The sequence below is a fragment of the Pteropus alecto genome, unplaced genomic scaffold (genome assembly GCF_000325575.1).
Source record: "Pteropus alecto unplaced genomic scaffold, ASM32557v1 scaffold87, whole genome shotgun sequence".
Lineage (NCBI taxonomy): Eukaryota > Metazoa > Chordata > Mammalia > Chiroptera > Pteropodidae > Pteropus > Pteropus alecto.
Genome location: NW_006443225.1, coordinates 10,165,107 through 10,187,301, shown reverse-complemented (window position 1 = coordinate 10,187,301; position 22,195 = coordinate 10,165,107). Strand labels below are relative to the sequence as shown.

At 36.4% G+C, this 22,195-nt stretch overlaps 1 protein-coding gene across 5 annotated transcripts in view; it reads right to left on the bottom strand.

The window, feature by feature from the left end:
* Positions 1-22,195, bottom strand: part of DNAJC5B (DnaJ heat shock protein family (Hsp40) member C5 beta) — a 156,574-nt gene that overhangs the window by 17,328 nt on the left and 117,051 nt on the right. For all 5 annotated transcript variants that reach the window (XM_025041204.1, XM_025041202.1, XM_025041201.1 and 2 more), the window contains 2 exons: positions 12,336-12,549; positions 8,641-8,812 (listed from right to left, as the gene is read on the bottom strand). In XM_025041204.1, the coding sequence (XP_024896972.1) occupies positions 8,641-8,812; positions 12,336-12,549 (386 nt within the window). The remainder of the gene's footprint in view (positions 1-8,640; positions 8,813-12,335; positions 12,550-22,195) is intronic.

Sequence of the window (22,195 nt, the reverse complement as noted above, 5' to 3'; positions counted from 1 at the left end):
TCATTTGTTTGTATGTATCTCTTGATCTCTCTTTTTATTTCTTCTCTGATCCAGTTATTCTTCAGTAGCATGTTCTTTAATCTCCATATATTTTTGGTTCTTCTTGATTTCTTTCTGCAGTTTATCTCTAGTTTCAAAGCATTATGATCAGAGAATATGGTTGGTATGATTTCAACCCTCTTATATTTGTTGAAGCTATTTCTGTGTCCCAGTATATGGTCGATTCTTGAGAATGTTCCATGTGCACCAGAGAAGAATGTATAAGCAGCTGTTTGGGGATGGAAGGCTCTGTATATGTCAGTTATGTCCAGTTGGTCTAATGTGTCATTTAAGGATGTTATTTCCTTATTGATTTTTCTGTTTGGATGATCTGTCCATATCCAACAGTGGGGTATTTAGGTCCCCTACTACGATAGTGTTTTGGTCTGTTTCTCCCTTTAGTTCTGTTAGTAATTGCTTTACATATTTTGTGGCCCTCTGATTGAGAGCATAGATAGTAATAAGTGTTATATCTTCTTGGTGCCTGATTCCCTTTATCATTATGAAGTGTCCCTCAGTACTGTTCTTTACCTTTTTTAGTTTGAAGTCTATTTCACCTGGTATTAGTACCGCTACTCCTGCTTTCCTCTGAATGCCATTTGCTTGAAATTTCATTTTCCACTCTTTCACTTTGAGTCTATATTTGTCTTTGGAGCTGAGATGTGTCTCCTGGAGGCAGCATATGTGGTTGGGTTTTGTTTTTTGATTCATTCTACAACTCTGTGCCTTTTTATTGGTGAGTTCAATCCCTTTACATTTAGGGTGATTATTGAATTATGAAGTCTTCTTATAGCCATTTTATCTTTTGCTTTCTGGTAGCTCGGTGTTTCCATTGCTTCCTTGTCCTTGTGTTTCTGTTTTCTTTATCTCGGTTGGCTCTTGTGCATTTTGCCTCTGGTTCTTCTTGTTTTATGTTATATACTTCAGTTCTTAATCTTTGGTGTGTGGTTACGATTACAAATATATAAAGGATAGTTATATTTATATACAGTCATCCATTTTCTTTTGCACATGCCTTATCTCCATTCCCCTCTGCGAATTTGGATCTTTGAATCCCCACCTTTTCAGTCACTGTTATCTCAATTTGTCCCTATGTATGCTGAACATTCATTACTATCTTGGTATAAATATTCTCTTCTTATTGTTTAAGCTTATAATGCCCTGTTCTTAGTAAGGGTTGCACTCCTCTGCTTCTGTTTGCTTGATAGTCACTTGACTCCTAATTATGTTTTTTTTTCTTTTTCATTTTGATTTAGGTGAACTGTCCCTTTCAGTATTTTGTGCATTGCAGGATTTGTAGTAGTGATTTCCCTCAATTTTTGTATGTCTGGAAAAGTCTTAATTTCTCCTTCATACCTAAAGGAGAGCTTAGCTGGATACATTATTCTAGGCTGGTAGTTCCTTTCACTTAATAATTTAAATATTTGATTCCATTCCTTTCTGGCTTGTAAGGTTTACACTGAGAAGTCTTAGGATAATCTAATGGGTTTACCTTTATAAGTTACCATTTTCTTCTCCCTGGCTGCCCGGAGAATTCTGTCTTTGTCATTGATTTTTGATAAGTTTAATACAATGTGTCTTGGTGAAGGCCTTTTTGGGTTAAGATAATTAGGTGTTCTGTCAACTTCTTGAATTTCAAGCTCCAGATTATTCCTTAGATTTGGAAAATTCTTGTTAACTATTTGTCTGAAAATGCTTTCTAACCCCTGTTTCTTTTCCTCACCTTCGATAATGCTCATTATTCTTATATTTCCTCTCCTGGTGGTATCAGCTAGTTCTTGAATTTCTCTTTTATTATTTTTCATTTTTCAGTTTCTCTCTTCTTCATTCTGATTTACTTCTAGATTTCTGTCTTTGATATCACTGATCTTTTCCTCCATTTGGTCGACTCTATTTCCCAAGCTTGCTATTTCATTTTTCAACGCTTGCAGTGTGTTTTTTTTTTTATCTCTAGAAGTTCTATTCTGATTCTTTTTGGAGTTTTTTCAGAAGTACCATCCTGAATTCTCTGTCATTTAAGTCACATATTTCTATGTCTGTAAGCTTATTTTCTGGAGATTTTTCTTTTTCTGAGATGCCTTGTCACCTTGGTCATTCATAGTGTTTAATGGACTATTTCTCCACCTGGGCATTAATGGAAGTGTATTCTCCTGTTTTTCCAGAAAGAAGATTTATTATATTAAGGTCTCTCTTTAGCTCGCTGCAAAGAAGGCACTTTCTTTTGGTTTCCAGTAGGTGGCATCTAAGCCTCTTGGATCCCTGCTTCATATAAAGCTTTAAAAATGCCTTTTTATTTGCTGATAGATATTTAATCACGCTCGCTACCCTCAGTTTCAGTCCCTGTCAGTGTTAGCAACAGTTTTGGTAGGGTTTGCTCAGATTCCCCTGGGGTTCTGCAGTAATCAGTCTTGGAGGGTATGGGGGGAAGGGCTCTCTGGGTTGGGGTTGTAGCTGAGCTTCGGTTTTGCAACTGTGGCTGGTAAAAATCAACTGTTTCTCTGCCAGCCACTTCCCTGCCTTCTGCCCTGATGACTGGGCCCTGCTGCTGGCCACAGGGAGCTCACAGCTTTCCAAGGCAGAGCTGTTCAGGGAACTCGCCACACCTTCTCCCCTCCCTGGCAGCTGCAAGAGGCAGCTTCTTTATTTCTCCCAGTCTACTGCTCGACACCCGGGGTTCTGACCTGTGGTAGCTCTTATGTGCAGATCCCACTCTCAGACATGCTAGTGTGTAGTTTGGATGTTTTTTGTTGAGTTCAGCTTATTGTTGTTTCAAGGGGAGAGATGTGGGGATATCTCTCACTCTGCCATGTTTCCAAAGATCTCCACCCGCCCCCTTTTATTTCTTAAGGGTAGAAGCTGGATTATACCCTTTCATGTAGCTGAAAGAGACACAGTAACCTAAGCACATCTCTCCTCTCTATTACCAAATCCCACTCTGTACCACTACTCCCAAACAGAGACTGGTACCATGTTAGAGTTTCAAAAGGTATCTTAGACTTTAGCTAGTGTCAAGGAGTAGGCATGTTTGAAATATTCACATAATAAGAAATACCAAGAAAAATCATAACCTTTAGATATAAAACTAGAACTATTATACTATCTCAAGGCAGATAAAAAAAAATTCAGAAAATGTGATATATCTAATTCAGTTAAAAAAAGGATTTGATATATTAAATATGAATTTTCATAAATTAAGAAATATCTATAGTATCCTATAGCATGTCCTTAAAAGTAAATTGAGGCATCACTGAATTTAAATCAGAAATGTATTTCCCTAGTTAGCTCCTGTTATTTCCTCTTCTTTATTAGTCTAGTTAGGCATAAAGAGACAATAAAGTAGTAAGCGGATATAACTTTTATCTTGGAGAGAGGATTATCTCATATTAGTTTTATTATACTTTGTATCTTAGCATTTCTGGAAAGTCAGAATAATATAAGAAAGAAATGCTAAACATACTTCTTTAAAAATCAATACTCATATATGAAAAATACATTTCCAATTGTAATCTTCATATACTGGCCAAATCTCTAAGCTCAGTATAATCTTTAGCATTTAGATGGATAATAATGTACAACCCTAGCTCCACCCACTCTCCACCGCCCTACCCTATCATCTCAATTAGTTTTCCTCTTACCTAAAATCAGAGAGTATTATGCTCTGGAGGCAATTTTTCCTATTCCTTGCCAGTTGATATCAAGCTTGAAATCCAGATTTATAGCCCACATAGGGAAATATTCTAACAATACTGGCTAATTAATTTGTAAAACCCAGTACAAAATGAAAATGTGGTATATATAATTCAGAAGCTAAGAATTTCAAGATGGTGACAGCAACAAACCAACAAACCAACAAACCAACAAACCAAGTGTTGGAAATTCTAGCCAGTGCACTAAGGCTGGAAAAAGAAATAAGAGGCATACAGATTGGAATGAAATAAGACTCTCTATTTGAAGATGATAGGATTGTTTATATAGAAAATCCCAAAGAATTCACACACACATAAATACAAATTAATAAGTGAGCTTAACAAGAGCATAGGATACAAAATCAACACACAAAAATAATTATAAATACTTGTGATGAACAATTGAAAATCAAAATTTAAAACAATTGCAATTTATAGTAGCTCCCTCTAAAATGAAATACTTAGGTATCCATCTCACAAAACATGTACCAGTTCTGTATATTGAAACTACAGAACACTCATAAAAGAAATCTGATGAGACCTAAATAAGTGGCTAGACATAGCATGTTGGTGGATTGGAAGATTCAACATAGTAAAGATGTCAGTTCTTTCCAAACTAATCTACAAACTTAATGCAATACCAATAAAAAGTCAGCAATATTTTTGTCAACTTAGAAACCTGATACTAAAATTTATATGAAACAGCAAAGAAACTAGAATAGCCAAGACAATTTTGAAAATTAATAAAGTTGGAGGAATCACACTAGCTATTTAAAAACGTACTTTAAGTAAGAAGGGAAGACAGTGTAATTTTGGTGAAGGGATGTGCATACATACAGATCAGTGGAGCAGAATAGAGAGTCCATAAATAGACTCACGGAAATATGGCCAATTGATTTTTGACAAATATGCAAAGACAATTCAGTGGATAAAGGATAATCTTTTCAGCAAATGGTGTTGGAAAAATTAAACTAAATGCAAAAAAAAAAAAAAAAAAAAAAAAAAGGTCTTCACCTAAACCTCACACCCTATCCAAAAATGAACTTGAAATGGGTATAAACATCAACATAATGTTAAACATAAAACTTTTAAAAGAAACATTGGAGAAAATCTTCATGACAAAAGCTTAGAGTTCTTAGACATGACACCAAAAGCACAATCCATTAAATATTAATAAATTTTTCATCAAATTTTTTGCTCTGCAAAGTAGCAGCAAAAAATAGCAATATATAGATTTGATAAAATTTTTGTAAAACAAACCAATAAATATTTAAACAAAATTTTTAAAAGTTGTTATCCTTGGGAAGCTGGTGCCAGGAGGTTGGTATAAACTTGCCTTTGACTCTGTACCCTCCTGCGGTAGTTGAATTTTTATGAATATCTCTTACTTTCATACAAGGCCTCCAAACTCCCCACCATTGGCAGCTTTCAGATGAGTCTGGGTAGAAGTCTGCTAGAAAAACTGTGGGGAGGTGAGGGTCAACTCCTCAGATCCCTTCCAAATCTAAAATCCTAGGATTTTATGATTATTTATACCCAACAGAAGATAATTAAAATTCCCTAAGTGAGAAAATGTTTGCCATATTTGATTTCAGAATTACCAAAATAAAATACTCAAAACTCCAGTGTCTCACAAGTGCCTTCTAATGGACTCAAATCTTGATAAATGCTGCTTATCATTTGTCAGGAATAACTTGATATCCAGGTGACAAGTAGCCACTTTCAAGTGTATTTTCTTAAAACAATTTTAAGTGTGTTACCTTCTTATGCCAAACAGAAGAAGGTAACAGTCCGTCAGTTGGATCAGAGTCCAGAAAGCATAGTCTTCACATGGAATCTGCTTTATCATCCTTACAAGCCTTAACTTGCATTAATTTAACCAGCAAACTACATAACTCTCTGAACTAGTGGAGTAAAACTCTGAAACTAGCTAATGCACCTAATTGCAAATAAGGCATAATTCTTGTAATGAGATGTCAGATCGGGGAGCACTAGTAGATTTATTGCTCAGTTAATGAAATTTAAGCTTCAGGGGCATTTATCTGTGCAGACCCTTTTGAGGGCCTGTGTGTAATTATTGGTAGTCACACTGGCAAAGGAATGGCCTTAGGAATACTCCTATAGCTCACTATGCCAATTCACTTGCTGAGGGGGCATGAAGATCCTCACCAGAGGTGGTATCACAACATATGAATGTGTCCAGTGGGCTCTGATCCTGGAACTTTTGAGTGATGGGAGGGGCAACAAGGTTTGAAATATTCAGAGTCAAAAAATTGTGCGTGGAAAAATTCTTCCAAATTTTACATGTTATATATGAAATAAACTAGAAAAAATTTTCACAATTTGACAACATTCCCTAAAAATTTAGACAACACTATCAATAATGAGTTGTAAAACTGAAACTTTTCTAATCTATAAATCATTAAAAAAAAACAAACAAATTTTGACCAAGCATGCTAGAAGACAGAAATATTTTCCTATCCTTCCTACAGAAAATGATGTTATAAAATTATTATTAAATGAAGAAGCAGTCAAAGAATATGCACCCAGAAAGCATAGGGGGAAAGTATGATAGAAGTGTTCCAGGCAGTTAATTAAACTAATGCTATTTTTCAGGATTTTGTGATATTTATGGTATTTGTCAGTTTTTAAGCTTTGCAATTTATTGTGATTTCTTGTTTTTATTTTAAATATTCACTTTCAGATCCAATTTACTGTTTGTAATTTTGTGGGTGTGTGTGTGTGTATGTTTTTTAAAGAGAATCGCCCAAATTGTATTAGTTTCAGGCCCTACACAAAAACCTGGCTCAACTCTGCATAGGAGCTTTTAAATATTTAGGAATAAGATAAAGCTTTTCCTTTTGGTTAAGAATTCTTAGTAATACAGTCAAATAGGATCATGATTTACTGAGTCTAGACGCTGACCTCTGCAATGGAATTGGTAGCTCTGGTGGGTCAAAACGGAGAACAGCGAGAGGCACATAGATTTATCATCAGTCACCCTGCAGGAGGGAAACCTGGGTGGAATTTGGCACTGAGGATGAATATCTGTTCCAGAAGAGAAATTGTCTGCTAAGAAGGTCTGCTGAAATGACCTGGTGGAGTTTTTTCTAATTTAAAAGAAGAAACACTTTGAGGCTTTTCAGAGAAGTGTGAAACACTAGATTTGGGATATCTAGGTTCAGTTCACCTAGTTTTGGTTTCTACACTATAAAGGGCAAGTTAAGATAAGGTTGCCACAGTGATGACCATGACAATACTCTCCTATCTCACTGTCACTATCCTCTTGCAGTGACTGAGTACTGGACAGGATTGATGGATGTTGTGGGAGAGCCTATAGACAACAGGGCCAGAGACCTCTGACATGTTCTCATAACGGTTTATTTCCCTTGCGAGAGCAGATGGGATTAATACACTGGGCTCATCATTCTTAAGCAAGTTATGCCAAGGTGACTGGTCCTCCCTTGAAGAGGAATTTACATATATACATGTCTCTTTTTAACCCACTTATGAGTAACTGTTTCCTTGTTCTTTTTGATATTTATGCCTCTATCGAAAGACCTGTCTTTTTATATCCCAAATAAAGCAAAAGAAACTTGTAATTGTATTTCACCATGGACCTACAATCTTGTTCCAGAGGCAGTGATAGAAAAGTGTAAGAGCGACCCCCTTGTTTGCTGAACTGGCCATCCAGTGGTCCCCATAGGAAGGGGTCACAGGTTATAGGGAAATCCCTTCTGACCTCTCTGACTCCCCAATCCTAAAAGGGCCTGAGACTAAGTACAATTCACATGACTGAAGACTCCTCCCTTTAAGCTGGAGTCAGAGTGGGTAATAACTGGATCCTACTCAGCATCATGTTTGATAGAGAATAAAAGGTATATAGAAGCTTTGAAGCAGTTTCTGCTGCTTGATGTCATGGAATTTCTGTTTCATTGTCATCCAGAGACTCGGAGTGTGGTGCAGGCCAGAGAAGTACACCATTCCTAATTTCAGCAGTTCTGACAACACTGGGCCAAGGTCTGTCAAGTACTTCTCTTATTTGGCTGTCCAGGGTTCTCTGTGATTTAGTGATAAAGACTGTAAGACAGAATCGTGGTACATTCTCCAGGAGAAAATGACAGTAGGATTATGGATGCAAGACAGAGACGACAGTGGCAAGTTTGACTCCAGCTTATTTAAACAAGGGCATTTTCTAGAGAACATGAAGTATTCCTAGTGTTGTGAATTCTCTTGAAATTTTACAATTTGTTATATGTTTTTCTTAATCATTTCTGGGCAGAATGAACTTGAAGAATCAAGTAATATATCACGGCCATACTTACACATAGACAGACAGACAAGTGGGGTGGTTTAGCAAAACAAATAGTCCTATTTACATAGGACAATATTCTTGATGCAGATTTGAGGCTGGTTCTGAATGTGTGAACTCGGAAAGAAACTACATTTCCAGGGAAGGAAGACTACGCTCCCCACCCCCACACCCAGTTCTACCCCAAATTCAATATCAAATAATCAAAAGGGAGAAAAGTGAAGGATTGCTGACTTTTCTTGATATCCATTCCCTTCTACTTGAATAACGATCCTAAAATAACAGGCTGAAATGCTCTTCCTGGGAGAAATTTCTACCTTGGCTCTCCTACCTTTGGGCACTCCCACCCAAACCTCCCTGAACCCAGAGCTCACTCTCTTGTAACGAGACCATAAATTGTACTAGCTTCGCTTTGTGATCAGCATATTTCATGATTTCTTTCTAATGGTGTCAGGTTCTGCTTTTCTCAGTGGCTGGTAAATGGATTCCCCCCATTTAGTTGTTGGAGCTCTCTCACTTTAGTGATAATCATCACCATGGGACTTGGTGCTTGGCCAGGCCTATGAAAGGATAGCCACTCCCTCTGCTCCCATCTTATTTCACCTTTTTCCATGTCAGTCTTGATCTGCTCCTCAAGATCCTCTGGGGACATGTAGAAGTCCTCTTCTGGCACGGATGATTTGGGCCGGCAGCGTCCACAGCAGCAGTTGCAACAGCAGCACAGACAGCAGCAAAAATAGCAGCCAGTCAAGAGGCCAATGATGACAAACAGGGTCTAGGGGAAAGAGGCAAAACGAAACAGGGATGAAGGGTGTTGGGGTGTGGGAGAACCCCAGAAATCAAGTGTGCACCCATGTACCTCCAGAGACCTGAAGACATCGCAGTTCACCCTGTAGACCACATATCCATCCTCATCCTTATTCCATGCAAGAACTCTTTAGTTTCCTTGGAAACAAATTCCACACAGAGTTTTGCCTAACAAGTTAAACCCAGAGGAAATGACTTGTAGCCAAAGTAATGACATATGACATATTCTTCTTTATTCTTAAGCTATGGTGATCATTATTGAGTAAAGCAAACAAAATCAACCAACCAACCAACAAAACCTCTAACCAAGGGAACTGAATCATTCTCACTAAAAGCTATTAATAGTCTTCCTCCCCCACCCACATTCGTTAGTCACCACATCCCGTGGAGTCTCTCTCCTCAAGATCTCTTGCACCCTCCCTCTCATCTCTATCCTGGCTGGTAGGACTTTCAAACAGATCTCATTATCTCAGCTCTAGACATTTTAGTAGCCTCCTAACTGGCCTCCCTGTCTCCACTCTTGCCTCCTAATCCACCTAATCCACCTTGCACATTGCTACTCAAACTTCCTAAAGTACCTGTTCTCTTGAACCCACAGAGTGACTCTCTGGCCTCTTAGATAAGGCTAGAGCTCCTTATTAAGGTCATTTGGCCTCTACCAATGCCCCCCCCCACGCCCTACACCAACTGGCCCTGTTCTTGCCATAGCTGCCATAGCTTTTCTCTCCCTGCAGATTTACCTGCCTAGATGTCTCCCTCCCATTCTCCAGTCACCTAACAAATACCCACTCCGTATTTGATATTCATCTCAAGGACCCTCTCTCCTTGACATCTTTTCTGACCCCCTCCCCAGAACAATGACTCTCTCCTTTGTGCCTCAGTTGTACTCCATACAAACTTCTACCATGGTGCTTTTTGTGTGGACATTTTAGGACATTGATTGGTGTATAGGTCTGTCTAATACTTCTTCAAGTCTAGAGCTATATGTTAGTCATTCTACTACCTAAGGATTTAGTACCTGGCATGTGGTAGACACTTAATACATGCCTACTGAATTAATGAATGTATAAAGTAACAGATAAACAAATGATTTGTCTCTCCTGTGAACAGCACCGAATTTCCCCACAACCATGTAAAAGGTTTGCTCACAAAGTTTGCCATAGCTGAAAATTAAAAGAAACTCTCCCAGTCCCCCCAATTTGAAGTTAATATAAGCCGTTTTATTAATTTGAGCAAAATCAATTTATTATTTCATTAAAAATATGTATCTGAAATAGAAAGTTGTTTGTACATCTTTGAATCAGAATGTAGATTTTATTTAATGAAGGAAGCAAATGGGATAAAGATCACTGTGTCTACAGTTCTTCAGTAACTTAAGGTGGAATCTCTTATGTTGATGAACCTCACCTGCCCCGTTCCACTTGCCCAGGACTCTACCTATCCGACTCTGGCCCCAGTTGTGGGGTAGAGCCTATGGGTGGGTGGCTTGGAGTAAGAGGTACTCAAATCCTCACATCTATAATCTTTTTTGCTGTGGATACTATACATTTTCATAGACTTAGGTAAATTACTCTGAAAACAGAACTGCAACACTCTCCTCTTTACCGACTGCCTCTGATCCCTCCTGTGTAATATTCTTGTGCCATTGCCCCAACAAGCTCCTCTTTTCGTTAGCTACTTTTTTGTTTTTTCTATCCAATTCCCATATTTTTCTCTTCTCTGAAAATTTCTTTTAGTTCATATACTGTTTTGTTCTTTAGTTATTCCAAATAGATTGTTTGTCTGTTGCAGAAATAACCTTACCTTATTCCCTTCGATGCTTAGCACAGTCCTAGGCAAAAGTAGGTGTCCAATATTTTTAAATACATATTTTCAGTACTATACAAATTCATTCATACAATACATACTTAAAACATGATCACTATGCGCTAGGCCACTGTAATGGGCACTGTGAGTTAGGCTTTGGCACAAGCGGAAGGGGAAGGTAAATATTTTTTGTAGCCTTATTTTTAAGGAGCCATATCAGGAATTATTTTATATATCCCTTATACTACTGGAGCGTTTTTGCTTATCTATGAATTTTTATCAATTTTTTCAACTTCCTGGGTAACGAAACCTATTCTCATTTTTACGCAGGCAGGCCCCAATATGCAATCAGGTGCCAGCATGTAAATAATCTAGAACTCTAGATGTGTCTCTCTATGGAAAGAGCGTCACGTCTGGAGGTTAGGTTGCCAGGCAAGCCCACAAAAGCCCAGAACATTTAATCTATCATGCATTATAAATGACATTGTCTGTATGTACAGTCTTATTCCAAGTTTCAAATCTGCTTAGTAGGAACTTGTCTCCCTCCCAAGTCCTCACAATAGAGAAAAGGGGTTTCAGTGGGAATCTTGATCGTCCCCAAGGAAAGGAATTCTGGAGACTGCAGAAAGCAAATGAGCCCTTTGGTCACAGACTGTCACTCCATGCTTATGCACCGTAACATATCCTTTCTCTTCCTGCATATATAAAACTCTTGAATTTAGCAAGATTTATTTTAGTGGAAGAAAATAGCAATTGGAATACTACAGAACATGAAACTTGCCTTTTTGGAGATCTGCAGCTTTTTAAATTATTAATTACAACTCATGTGAATATGAGTTCATATGATTTCACAAAATGTGTGAACTGTGAACTGTTCACATGCATGTGAACTGTCTAAAAAATATGCTGATGGATTATGCATGTGGTTCATATGTAAGTATATTTTCATTAGATGTTAAGGATATTAAAACTCATAAACAAATATAAAGTCACCACCAAACATACATATACTAAGGATTCCTAGAAAACCACACAAAATTTACTGTTAAAAGTCAATTCTGATTGTATTACGTTGCCTTTTTCTTGACCAGTATCTATTTTCTCTCTCTCTTTCTCTCTCTCTTTCTCCCTCTCTCTCTCTCTCTCCAATTGTCTGTCCTCCACTACTTAATTTTCACCTTTTCCCCCTCATTTCCTTCTCCACTACCTCACAGCTGGCTCCATGTGAGCCTGTGACATAACGACTATGCATTCTCCTAAGTACTGTTTGCTGATGTAGCCTATGCTATAAATAGTAAAGTACACGGCTAAATTTGTCCTGTAATAATTTATTAAACAGTCATCACACTAATAAATTATTTTTGGTTTTGAGCAATGAGTCAGTTCTTAATTAGTCACCATAGGGGGAGAGAGGGCAGTCAGAATTAACCTGAAGCTTCAAATTCAAATATGATTAATGTCTGGAAATATTAAGTCATGCTGTATTTTATAATTATTTGATGAGCTAAAGCAAAAATGATCCTCAAATAACCTTTCAAATAACAGGTCAAAGCGATATCTCCTTTTATTTACAAGAGTTTAATAATATAGTAAGGTTAGGCTTTTCTTTGATATTGAGTCTAAAAGAGTGACTGATACCATTATCTAACAAGAAATTATTTTTGAAGGAAAAAAATATGATTCACCTTTGCCCACCAGCTTGACAGCATAAAGTAGGTATTAACATTTTCATCTCCAAATTGTTCAGCCACATAAAGTCCCAGCGATCCATACTTGTCATATATATTTCTCTTTGACAGGTCAGTAAGTATTGTGTGGGCATTGTTGATTTCTTTAAACTTTTCAGCAGCAGCTGGATCATCTGGATTCTTGTCTGGATGATGTTTCAGGGCCAATTTTCTTTTTAAAAAAAGTGAGGAAAAGAGTTATTTGACAAGAATTACAATGGCTTTTTCAAAGGGCACTATTTCTTTGTACATCCTTTATACATGAATATACTGTCCATGCATGTTGAGGTGGGGTACTGATCAGCTTCCAGAAAAGTAGAGTATATCTTATAAATCAATCTATACAATAAATTGGAAAAAAATCACACTTATTTCAGGAATTAAAGTATTGCTGGTTCAGAAATAGTGAATAATTAAGCCACTCAGCATCAAGATGCTTAAAAAGTACCAATATATTTAAAAGTATAAATCATGGTGTATAATCCATTCTAACTAAAGAATTTTTTTAAATGATCATTCATTTTAAATTTGTTTAACCAAAAGATTTTTCATCTTTCATTTTGAGAGATATTTAGGGTATCTATAAATTCTTATAGATTCAATCAATGAGACTTTTTTTACATGCAGAATTTGTGATGAACTTTTGCTAATAGCACAAAATGCTTATTTTGTCATTTTTAAAAGCTTTTTAATGTTTACTATATTCTAGCAGTATTGTAAGGATATTTTAAGTATTAATTCATTAATCTTTACCACAGCCCTATGAGATCGGTATTATAATGATTCCATTTTACAGATGAGGAAATTTAGCCACCAACAAGTTAAGTAACTTGCCCAATGTCACAAAACTAATAATTAGAGCCAGGCTTTGAACACAGGCAATCTGACCCTAAGCACATGCTCTTAACCACCTATCTGCTGCCTCCTATATATTTTTTAAATTAAAAAATGTAAGACATACAGAATGTTAGTAGGCCATTGTGAGGACTTTGGCTTTGGGTCTAGGTGATATGGGAAGCCATTGGAGCGTTTTGAGAAGGAAAGTGGTATGATCTGACTTTAGGTTTAGAAAAATCATTCAGTCTTGAAGAGGACAAAGGCGAAAGCAGGAAGACTGTTTTAGGAGAAGTTTATAGTGATTCAGACCAGTGTGGCAGTGCAGGATGTAGGGAGAGGTGGTTGGATTCTGGATATATTTTGAGGACTAGCTGGATTGGATGTGAGATGTGAAAGAAAAAAGAATCAGAGATGGCACCAAAGTTTTGACCTGAGCAATGAGAAATCTGGAGTTACTATTTAATGAGTTAGCAAGAGATTTTTTGTAGAAGGAAATGGTTTGTTAAGGTTCAGAGTTCCATTTTGGACACCCTTGAGATGCCTATTAGAATTCCAAGTGGAGAGGGAGGAAGAGAAACCTATGAGCCTGGAGTTCAGGTGAGAATCTGTGTGGGACATGTACGTTTGGGAGTTAGTTCTCAGCAGGTAGATAGTATTTAGAGCTATGGAACTGGAAAAGATTCCCAAGAAAGTGGGTCCAAGAGAAGTCCAAAGACTGAGCAAAGGAGATGAAAAAAAAAAAAAGAATGACGTAGAAGGAAAAATCTGGGAAATATGGGGTCTTAGGATCCCAGTGAACAAAATATTTCAAGGTAGACAGTGGTTACCTGTGTCAGATGTCATTGACATGTTATGTATGATGAGGACTAAGAACTGATCACTGGTGACCTTGACACATTTGCATGCACACATACACACATACAAATGCATACATGCACATATACACTCACCACAGACAACTGTATATATGTGTTAATATAGGGAAAAATTAAGCAGAAAAATAAAAAGAAAAGAAAGAGGAAAACGGAAGGTTATAACCACAATTAACTGTGCTTATAGATGCACATTGGGGTTTTAGGTGATTCTCTGTTTTTGCTTGTTGAAGAAAATATACATATTACCTGTGTGGTTTCCTTCCTAAGCGTTTTTAAGCTCTGGTTACAAATTTTGTGCCTCTTAATAGGTGGAAGTTTAGAGTTTGTTCCTTAAATGACCCACTACAGACTGGAGATGGGGAAAGAAAGAAAGAAGTCCTCAAACTTTAATGATACAACAGTCATCATCAAAGGCTTTAAGTGGCTTCTTTAAGCACATTACTTTTAATTACTCAATATTCCTGGAGTTCTCATTCTGCACCCTGGAATACAATTGCAGCATTTCCCCTTCTAGTTCCAGAGATCACGTCCAGAGCCAACCAAATGCAAGGGTTGTTACTTCTGCCTTGAAAAAATGAAATCCCTGGTAAATGGCTCTTTACATATATTACTTTGTTTCTAGTGTTCAGTTGTAGACTGATACAAACTGCCCAAGACAGCCAGAGAAGCCTAGTTTCCTGGCGCATTTTAAACTGCTTGGATCTTTGTCAGGCTCACAAGGGCAGACGCAATCAACCACTTATCACATTCCTCTAACAATGGAGTTGGCAAATTCAGAGAGCTGCAGTACCTCTCTTTGTAACAAGTCCAATTCCTAGTCGTCTGCAGCATTTTGACTCCTCTTGGCAGATACTCTTGGCTCTGAGGAATCCTTTGGAAATATGGCTAGCAGAGGCAGCTGCCAAAATTACACAACTGCTCGAGGAGGTAGTTGATCAATGACCAACCCCCTTAAGAACCGTATGTCGCGTAAGAAAACAAGTATGGGATTTAGGGTGAAAGGAAGTGCTTAGAGTACATGTAAATGTACTTTTACTCACCTATTTACTTTAAAGATATTTCATATCATTTCTCATTTTATACTTAAAAGTGGCATAATATTCAACCAGAATGTGGGCCTTTAATTTTAAAAATCTCTACTTAGTCACCTCTTAATCAGGTATGGCTATAACTAATATCAGAAGTAGCAACACCTCCTCTAATTTCCACTTCAAAATCCAATGACAGCTGTCAACTGAAATGCATAGTGAATTCAGTGAGTAGCAGATAAGATAAACCTCAGGCCCCTAAGATCTACCTATTTTGAGGCAGCAGAATAATTCTAAGAATTATAATGTTCTGCCTAGTTCTCCTTCCTGTACCACCTAGCACTCGAGTGAGATCTACCTACTATTCTCTACCAATTTCTGAATCACCTAACTCCTGATTCTGACCATGTTGCCCCAGCTCTAGTCCAAATCTATCTCCATGGGGTTCAAATGTCAGAGGAGACCCTCTTTTTGTGGGAAGGCTGGCCTCTGAGCCTCAGGAAACTAAATTCCACCATGGCATGGCTATGTATGTAGCTGCTTTTCCCCACTTAACACATATTGAACTTTCTCCAGTTACCTTCAGATACTTCCTATTTCAAATATTTTCTTAACTGCTGTGTGACTTTCTGCTAAAATATCTCAATAAAGTTTATTGCCCCTCCACTGTCACAGAAGAAAACCACCTGCTGCCTAAGACAAAAGATAAGAGAGAGGGTGAGGCATTGATATCTTCCTATATCCTAGAACCTTTAAAACCACCCTCATGGGAGAGCCAGCATTTACTGCAAAGTAGCAAAAGCAAAATCTGAGCTCATGTTAGTTGTAGACTATTCTTTCTAGAAAAAAAAGTGGCTATGATGGGAAGGAGACTGATGGTAGGTAGGAAAATAACCGCTATAAACCAGAGTTTGCAGGTGAAACAAACCCTATGTTAGTAACCCTAGATATACGGCAAGTACTACAACTATGGAACTTGATAGTTTGTCATAATACTGGAGGTTCAGTGGGACCCCTGTGCTCTCTTGGACTCAGGCAACACTGAAGTGAAAATATAAGAAACCAGTATATGAGCTCCAATGTACAGCTCCCTGACATTTGGTATTGAAAGGCATTTTAATGTTTGACAATCTGGTAGTTTTTTATATATCCCTTTATAGTTTGATTTTAATTTCTAATTTTGGATATCCTCTATTTAAGTGCATGGTAGTCTTTTATCAGTGCTTAGGTTGATGCGTAGAATTAAGTTTTAAAAATACATTTTAAAAGACATAATTTAAAAAAATACGTATTTTGTATATGAATCCTTTGTCAGTTATATGTATTGCATATATATTCTCCATTTCTGGGGGCATTTTTGTTTGTTGTTAGTTTCTTTATGGAATCTTTAAACAAACAGAAATTCTTAATTTTAATTTAGTTGAATAAATCTTTTTCTGAATTCAGGAAGATATTGTCCTATAAATTCTAAAATTTTTAAATCTTTATAGATTTGTCTTTCACATGGAAGTCAATGATCCATTTGTAGCTGATTTTTTAATGTGGTTGAAGGCAGGCATCCAGTTTCATTTTTAAAAATGGATATCTAACTGTCCTACCTAATGTAGGCATCCAGTTTCATTTTTAAAAATGGATATCTAACTGTCCTACCACCATTTATTTAAAATTTAAAATTCTTTTCCTGTATTTCTAGGCTCTCTGTTCTGCTCCATTGTCTATTTGGCTATTTCTGGGCCAATAACAGTCTTAAATATAATACCTTTCCATATCATATTTAAGATGTCTTAGTATCTTAAAGAGGGAAGTTTTTCTATATTGTTGTTCTTCAAGAGTTATATAGCTGGCTATTCTGGGCCCTCTCCATTTCAACCAGAATGTGGGCCTTTAATTTTTTAGAATTATTTTGTCAGTTTACACACACACATAAATTTTAGAATTATTTTGTCAGTTTACACACACACACCCCATTGGGATTTTTATTGCAATTGCATTGACTTTGTAGATTAATTTGGAGATTGACATATGTACAATATGTGCACTTATTTATAACTTTTATTTATAACATTTAAAAGGTCCTGCATATATTCTAATTGATTTATTCCTAGGAACTTAATTTTTTTGGTGTGGTTTTTGACATTAATTTTTTTAACTCATTGCATATATAAAAGATTTTTATACAGTGATGCTTTTTAGCCTACAAACTTCCTAAGCTTATTTATTAATTTTAATAAAATATAGGTTCTTGTATATTTTCTACATATGCAAATCATACAATCAGCAAATAGTGATTGTTTTTCTTTCTTTCCAATTCCTATGTCATTTACATTTTTCCTTATTTTATTGTTCTGACTAAGACCTCTAGTAAGATGTCAAATAAGAATTACTATAGCAGGCATCCTTCTTCCTTCTTCTTTTACAAATTAGAGTGAATAGATCTTGACTTTTTACCAAATGCTTTTTCTGCATCTGTTGAGAAGATATGTTTTTTTCTTTTAATCTGTTAATGTAATTGATTTTCTAATGTCAAGCGAAGCTTGTGTTCTGGGATAAACCCAACTTGGTCATTTTGTATTATTTTTTATTTATTGCTATACTTAATTTTTTAATATGTGTATTGAAGTCTATAAATTTCCTTCTAAGTGCCACTTTAACTGCATTCCACAAGTTTTAATATGAAACATTCAGTTCTATATATTATCTAATTCTAATTATGGTTTCTTTTACCAATGAATTATATTAAATTATACCTCTCAATTTTTAAGCTTATCAGAATTTTCTCATTATCTTTTGTTTTTGCTCTCTAGCTTTATTTCACTGCAGCAAGAGAACATTTTCTATATGATTTAAATCCTTCAAAATTTGAGACTTGCTTTATGTCTCCTTGTATGTTCAATTTTTATAAATGTTCCATGTATTCTTTAAAGTATGTGTTCTGTATCTGTTGTTCTTATATGAGCATTAAATTTTGTTTGCTAATTTTTGTTTAAATCTTTTATATTCTTAGCCATTTTACTGATCTGTCAAGCAAAGTGTATTAAAATCTCCCACTAGGACTATAAATTTGCATATTTTTCATCATAGTTGTCACTTTTTGCTTTTATATTTTAGACCATGTTCTTTAAAAGCATACAAATTCACAACTGTTATATATTCCTGGTGAACTGAACTTTTATCATTATGAAATATACCTCTTTATCTCTAGTAATAGTTTTTGTCTTTACTTTGATATTAATAAAATTACACCAGCCTTCTTTGGGTGGACATTCACATAGCATGTGTTTTTCTCTCTTATTTTCAAATTTTCTGTATCCTTATATATTAGATCTGTCTTCTGTAAACACCACATAGTTTTGGTTTTTTTAATTCATAATGACAACCTTTTTCTTTTAATTCAAACATTTAGTCAATGTTTATTTCCAATACAATTATTGCCATCTTTCAGGTTAAATCTACTACTTCATTGTGATTTTTGTCCCGTCTAAAACATATTTTCTCTCCTCTCCTAATTTGCTTTTTTTTGATTGATTTTTTTTTTCATTATTCTACTTTATCCCCCTGTTGCCTTGGAAATTACACATTCTTTTATTATTCTTTTTGGGGTCTTCCTAGAGATTACATAATTCTTGATTTATCGAAGTCTAATGTTGATGTATTTTTGTCTTCTTCCAAGACAATATAAAAGTTTTAGAACACTCACACTGTTATCTCCTCCCAATTAATTGTTAAGACTTAGAGAAAAAGTCTTTTAAACGCTCAAGAATTGTTATTAATACAATTAGTATTTAATGATGTTTTATACAATTAGTATTTGTGTACATTTATTAACATATTTTGCTATTTTGGTACCATTAGTTATTTCTTGCATCCCTTATCATCCATCTAGGATCATTTTCCTTCTACCTATGAACACCTTTTAGTATTTCTGTTAGTGCAGGTCTGCCAATGATTAATTCTTAGAGTTTTTGTTTAACTTAAAAAAATCTTTATTTTTTCTTCGTTTTTGAAGGGTATTTTTCCTGGATATAGAATTGTAGGCTGTCAATTATTTTATTTCATCACACTGAAGATTTCAGTCCATTGTCTGCTGGCTTTCATTATCTCTGTTAAAAATTTACTTTAAGTCCAATTGTTGTTCTTTGAAGGTAGTTTGTATTTTTTCTCTGGTTGCCAAAAAGCCTTTATATCATTGGTTTTCAGCAGTTTTTCTGTGATGTGCTTGGATACAGATTTGTTTTTATTCTGCTTGGCTTTTGTTGGGCTTCTGGTATATAGGGATTGATATCAATCATGAACCTGGAAAATTCACTTACATTATGTTTTCAAATAGCTTTCTTTTTATTCTTTTTCTACTCTCCTTTTCAGACTCCAGTTGCATTTATCTTAGGCCTTGATAATGGGTCCTCTATGTATTTTATCATCTTGCATTGTTTTCTGTCCTTCTGTAATTCTTTCTGACTATTTTCTTCAGGCCTACCTTCCAGTCAGCTCTCTCTAACCTGTTAAACCCCTACCTATGAGTCCTTGAGTTTGTTGTATTTTTTTGTTGTGAAATTTATCTGTATTTAAAAAATCTGAAATGTTCCTTTTTGTAATTTTCAGTTCAATGTGCAAATTCTTAATCTTGTAATTCTTGCTCATGATAGATTTAAAAAATCTGTATCTGATCATTTTAATTCCTGAGGTTCCTACAGCTCTGTTTCTGTTTTCTCATTTTGCTGACTCTTATTCATTTTGTCTTGATTTGTACACTTGATCACTTTTTTGTCCCAGATATTTTTAAAACTTTCAATGAAATATTGAAGAACTAAGAAGATGTTATACCAGAGAGCATTTTCATTTCCTATTTTCAGATGTCTGGAGGCACTTGCAAAATTGAGGTCATCTTAATTCAAGATTAGGAATTAGGGATTGAGATTTTCTTGGTCACCCACATGGATCAAAGTCCATACAAGACTGGTGTTTCCATTACTTTTTTATGTGTAACGAGCTACAGTAAGATTTAGTAGCTTAAGACAACAAGCATTTTATTTATTTGCCTACAGTGCTGGAATTGAGTAGGACTAGCGGGACAGTTTTTCTCACTCTATCTGGCATTGGCTGGGACTGCTCAACTGGAACTGAAGGACCTACTTCCAACATGACTTCCCTGGCCTGCTGGTAAGCAGGTACTGGCTATGGCTGGGAGCTTAGCTAGGGTTTTTCCACATGGGTAGGTAAGTAAGGTGCCTCAAAATATGATGGTCTCAGGTAGTCATATTTCTTCCATGGTGGCTAGCTTAAAACAGATTGCAAAAGTAGAAGCTGCTAAGCATTTTAAGGATTTAGGTAAATCATCACTTCTGCCACATTCAATTGGTTAAATCAGGTCAGAGAACCAGCCAGATTCAAAAGGACTATACAAGGATGTGAATACCAGGGGACATGGCTTGTAGAGGATCACTAAAGAATTATCAACCATAGATGCTTTACTTTCATTTGCCCTTCTTCCTGAGGTGCAGATTTTGGAGTCTAAATAGAATTGTAGGACTCCCATTCTTGTTGGGTCAGGGTCCAAAAATTTCCCTCATCTTTGTAGAACCTGCTCAGCCTCTCAGCTTCTCTTCTCCCATATCGTGACCTTGTCAGCAGTAATTCTTTACTCTCGAAATGCTTTTAAGATGTATATTTTAAAATATAACTTTCCTTTTAGTTTTTCTGGTTGTTCTCAGCAGAAGGGAGAACTGGTGTAAATTACCTAGCCTGTGATCTTCAGAAACCCCTGATTTAGAAAATCCTGGCTATCTTTTATGTTTATGTTCTCTTCTTTCAAATATATATTAATTCCACAAAAGGCTTTACACCACTGTTATATAAATGAGCCAAAGATTGCCTCTGTGTTGACTCCTACAATGTTTGTTTCTTTACTGCAAGCTGAGACCCATTAGCTCAGAAGCCTCCTGGAGCCCAATTCAAATTTTTTATACATTCAATTATTTTTAAAATAACCCAAACAAGCAGATTGTTAGCTATTTCAGCCTGCTTCACATACCTGTAAGACCTCACCCCATATCTGCTGGAGAGTCCAGGTTGCCATGCCCTTTGGAGCTCTCTGACTCAGATACTCCTTACTATGCACCCAAATAGTAAGCCCCCTTTCCAACCTACCCTTCCTCTGAGATTTTCTTTGCATTCCTCCCCTTCTGAAGGCGGCCCCATGCCATAAGTCTCTGAATGGCCTTATGCTGTGAGAGACTTTCTGTCTCCTGAAATCCAGTGTTAAAACACTGCCCAATAAAGCTTGTTGTGTGCTACTGGCTCTCTTGGGCATATATTTTTCCTTAATCACCCCTCAGGTCTCTCAAACCCCCTACAAGCATTTCGTGTATTTGTACCCAGTACAGTTTCACTCTGCACAGAAGCTTTAAAACAGTATGCTGCTAGAGAAAGCCAGAATTAGAGTGTTAGTGGGGCTCAGGGAAGCAGGAACCCCAGGCCGGGATTCGTATAGAGTGAAGGGACAGAATGGCAAGGTCAGGGCACCATTTGGTTTCAAATTGCAAATAATGATGTCAGAATTACCTCTGCTATAAAATCATTTCTGAACATGTGCTACCATGTTCAGATGTATATGATCAAGATATTTGACCACAAAGGCTCCACCGAGGCCCTCTGAAGGCTACATTATACAGTCCCATGATTTCCTCACCTTTACAGATGGAATATCTAAGCAGCTCACCCCAGAAATTGTTACAGTATTTTCTGGGATCCATAGTCACATTGGTGATTCAAGACAGGTTGCATGAGATAGCAATAGGAACCACGAGTGATCTGTTTCAGAAAACTGGTCTGTATCCTCGAGTAGCGTCGCACTGAGTGAGAATCAAGTGCTGGCCTCTAGCGGTAGTCGAGACAGCGGTACCACTATACCTCCGCTATTCCTTGGCAAATCTTCCCAGATTTTTACTGGAATGTGTAATAACTTGACTTTATGGGGCATTATGCCAGACTGTGTTTTTAATATTAGAGTTAAAAATACTTAAAATTTTTAAAAGTTCAAGTGCCAATTGATAGAACTTTGTTTTAGATAGTTTTTCTGGTC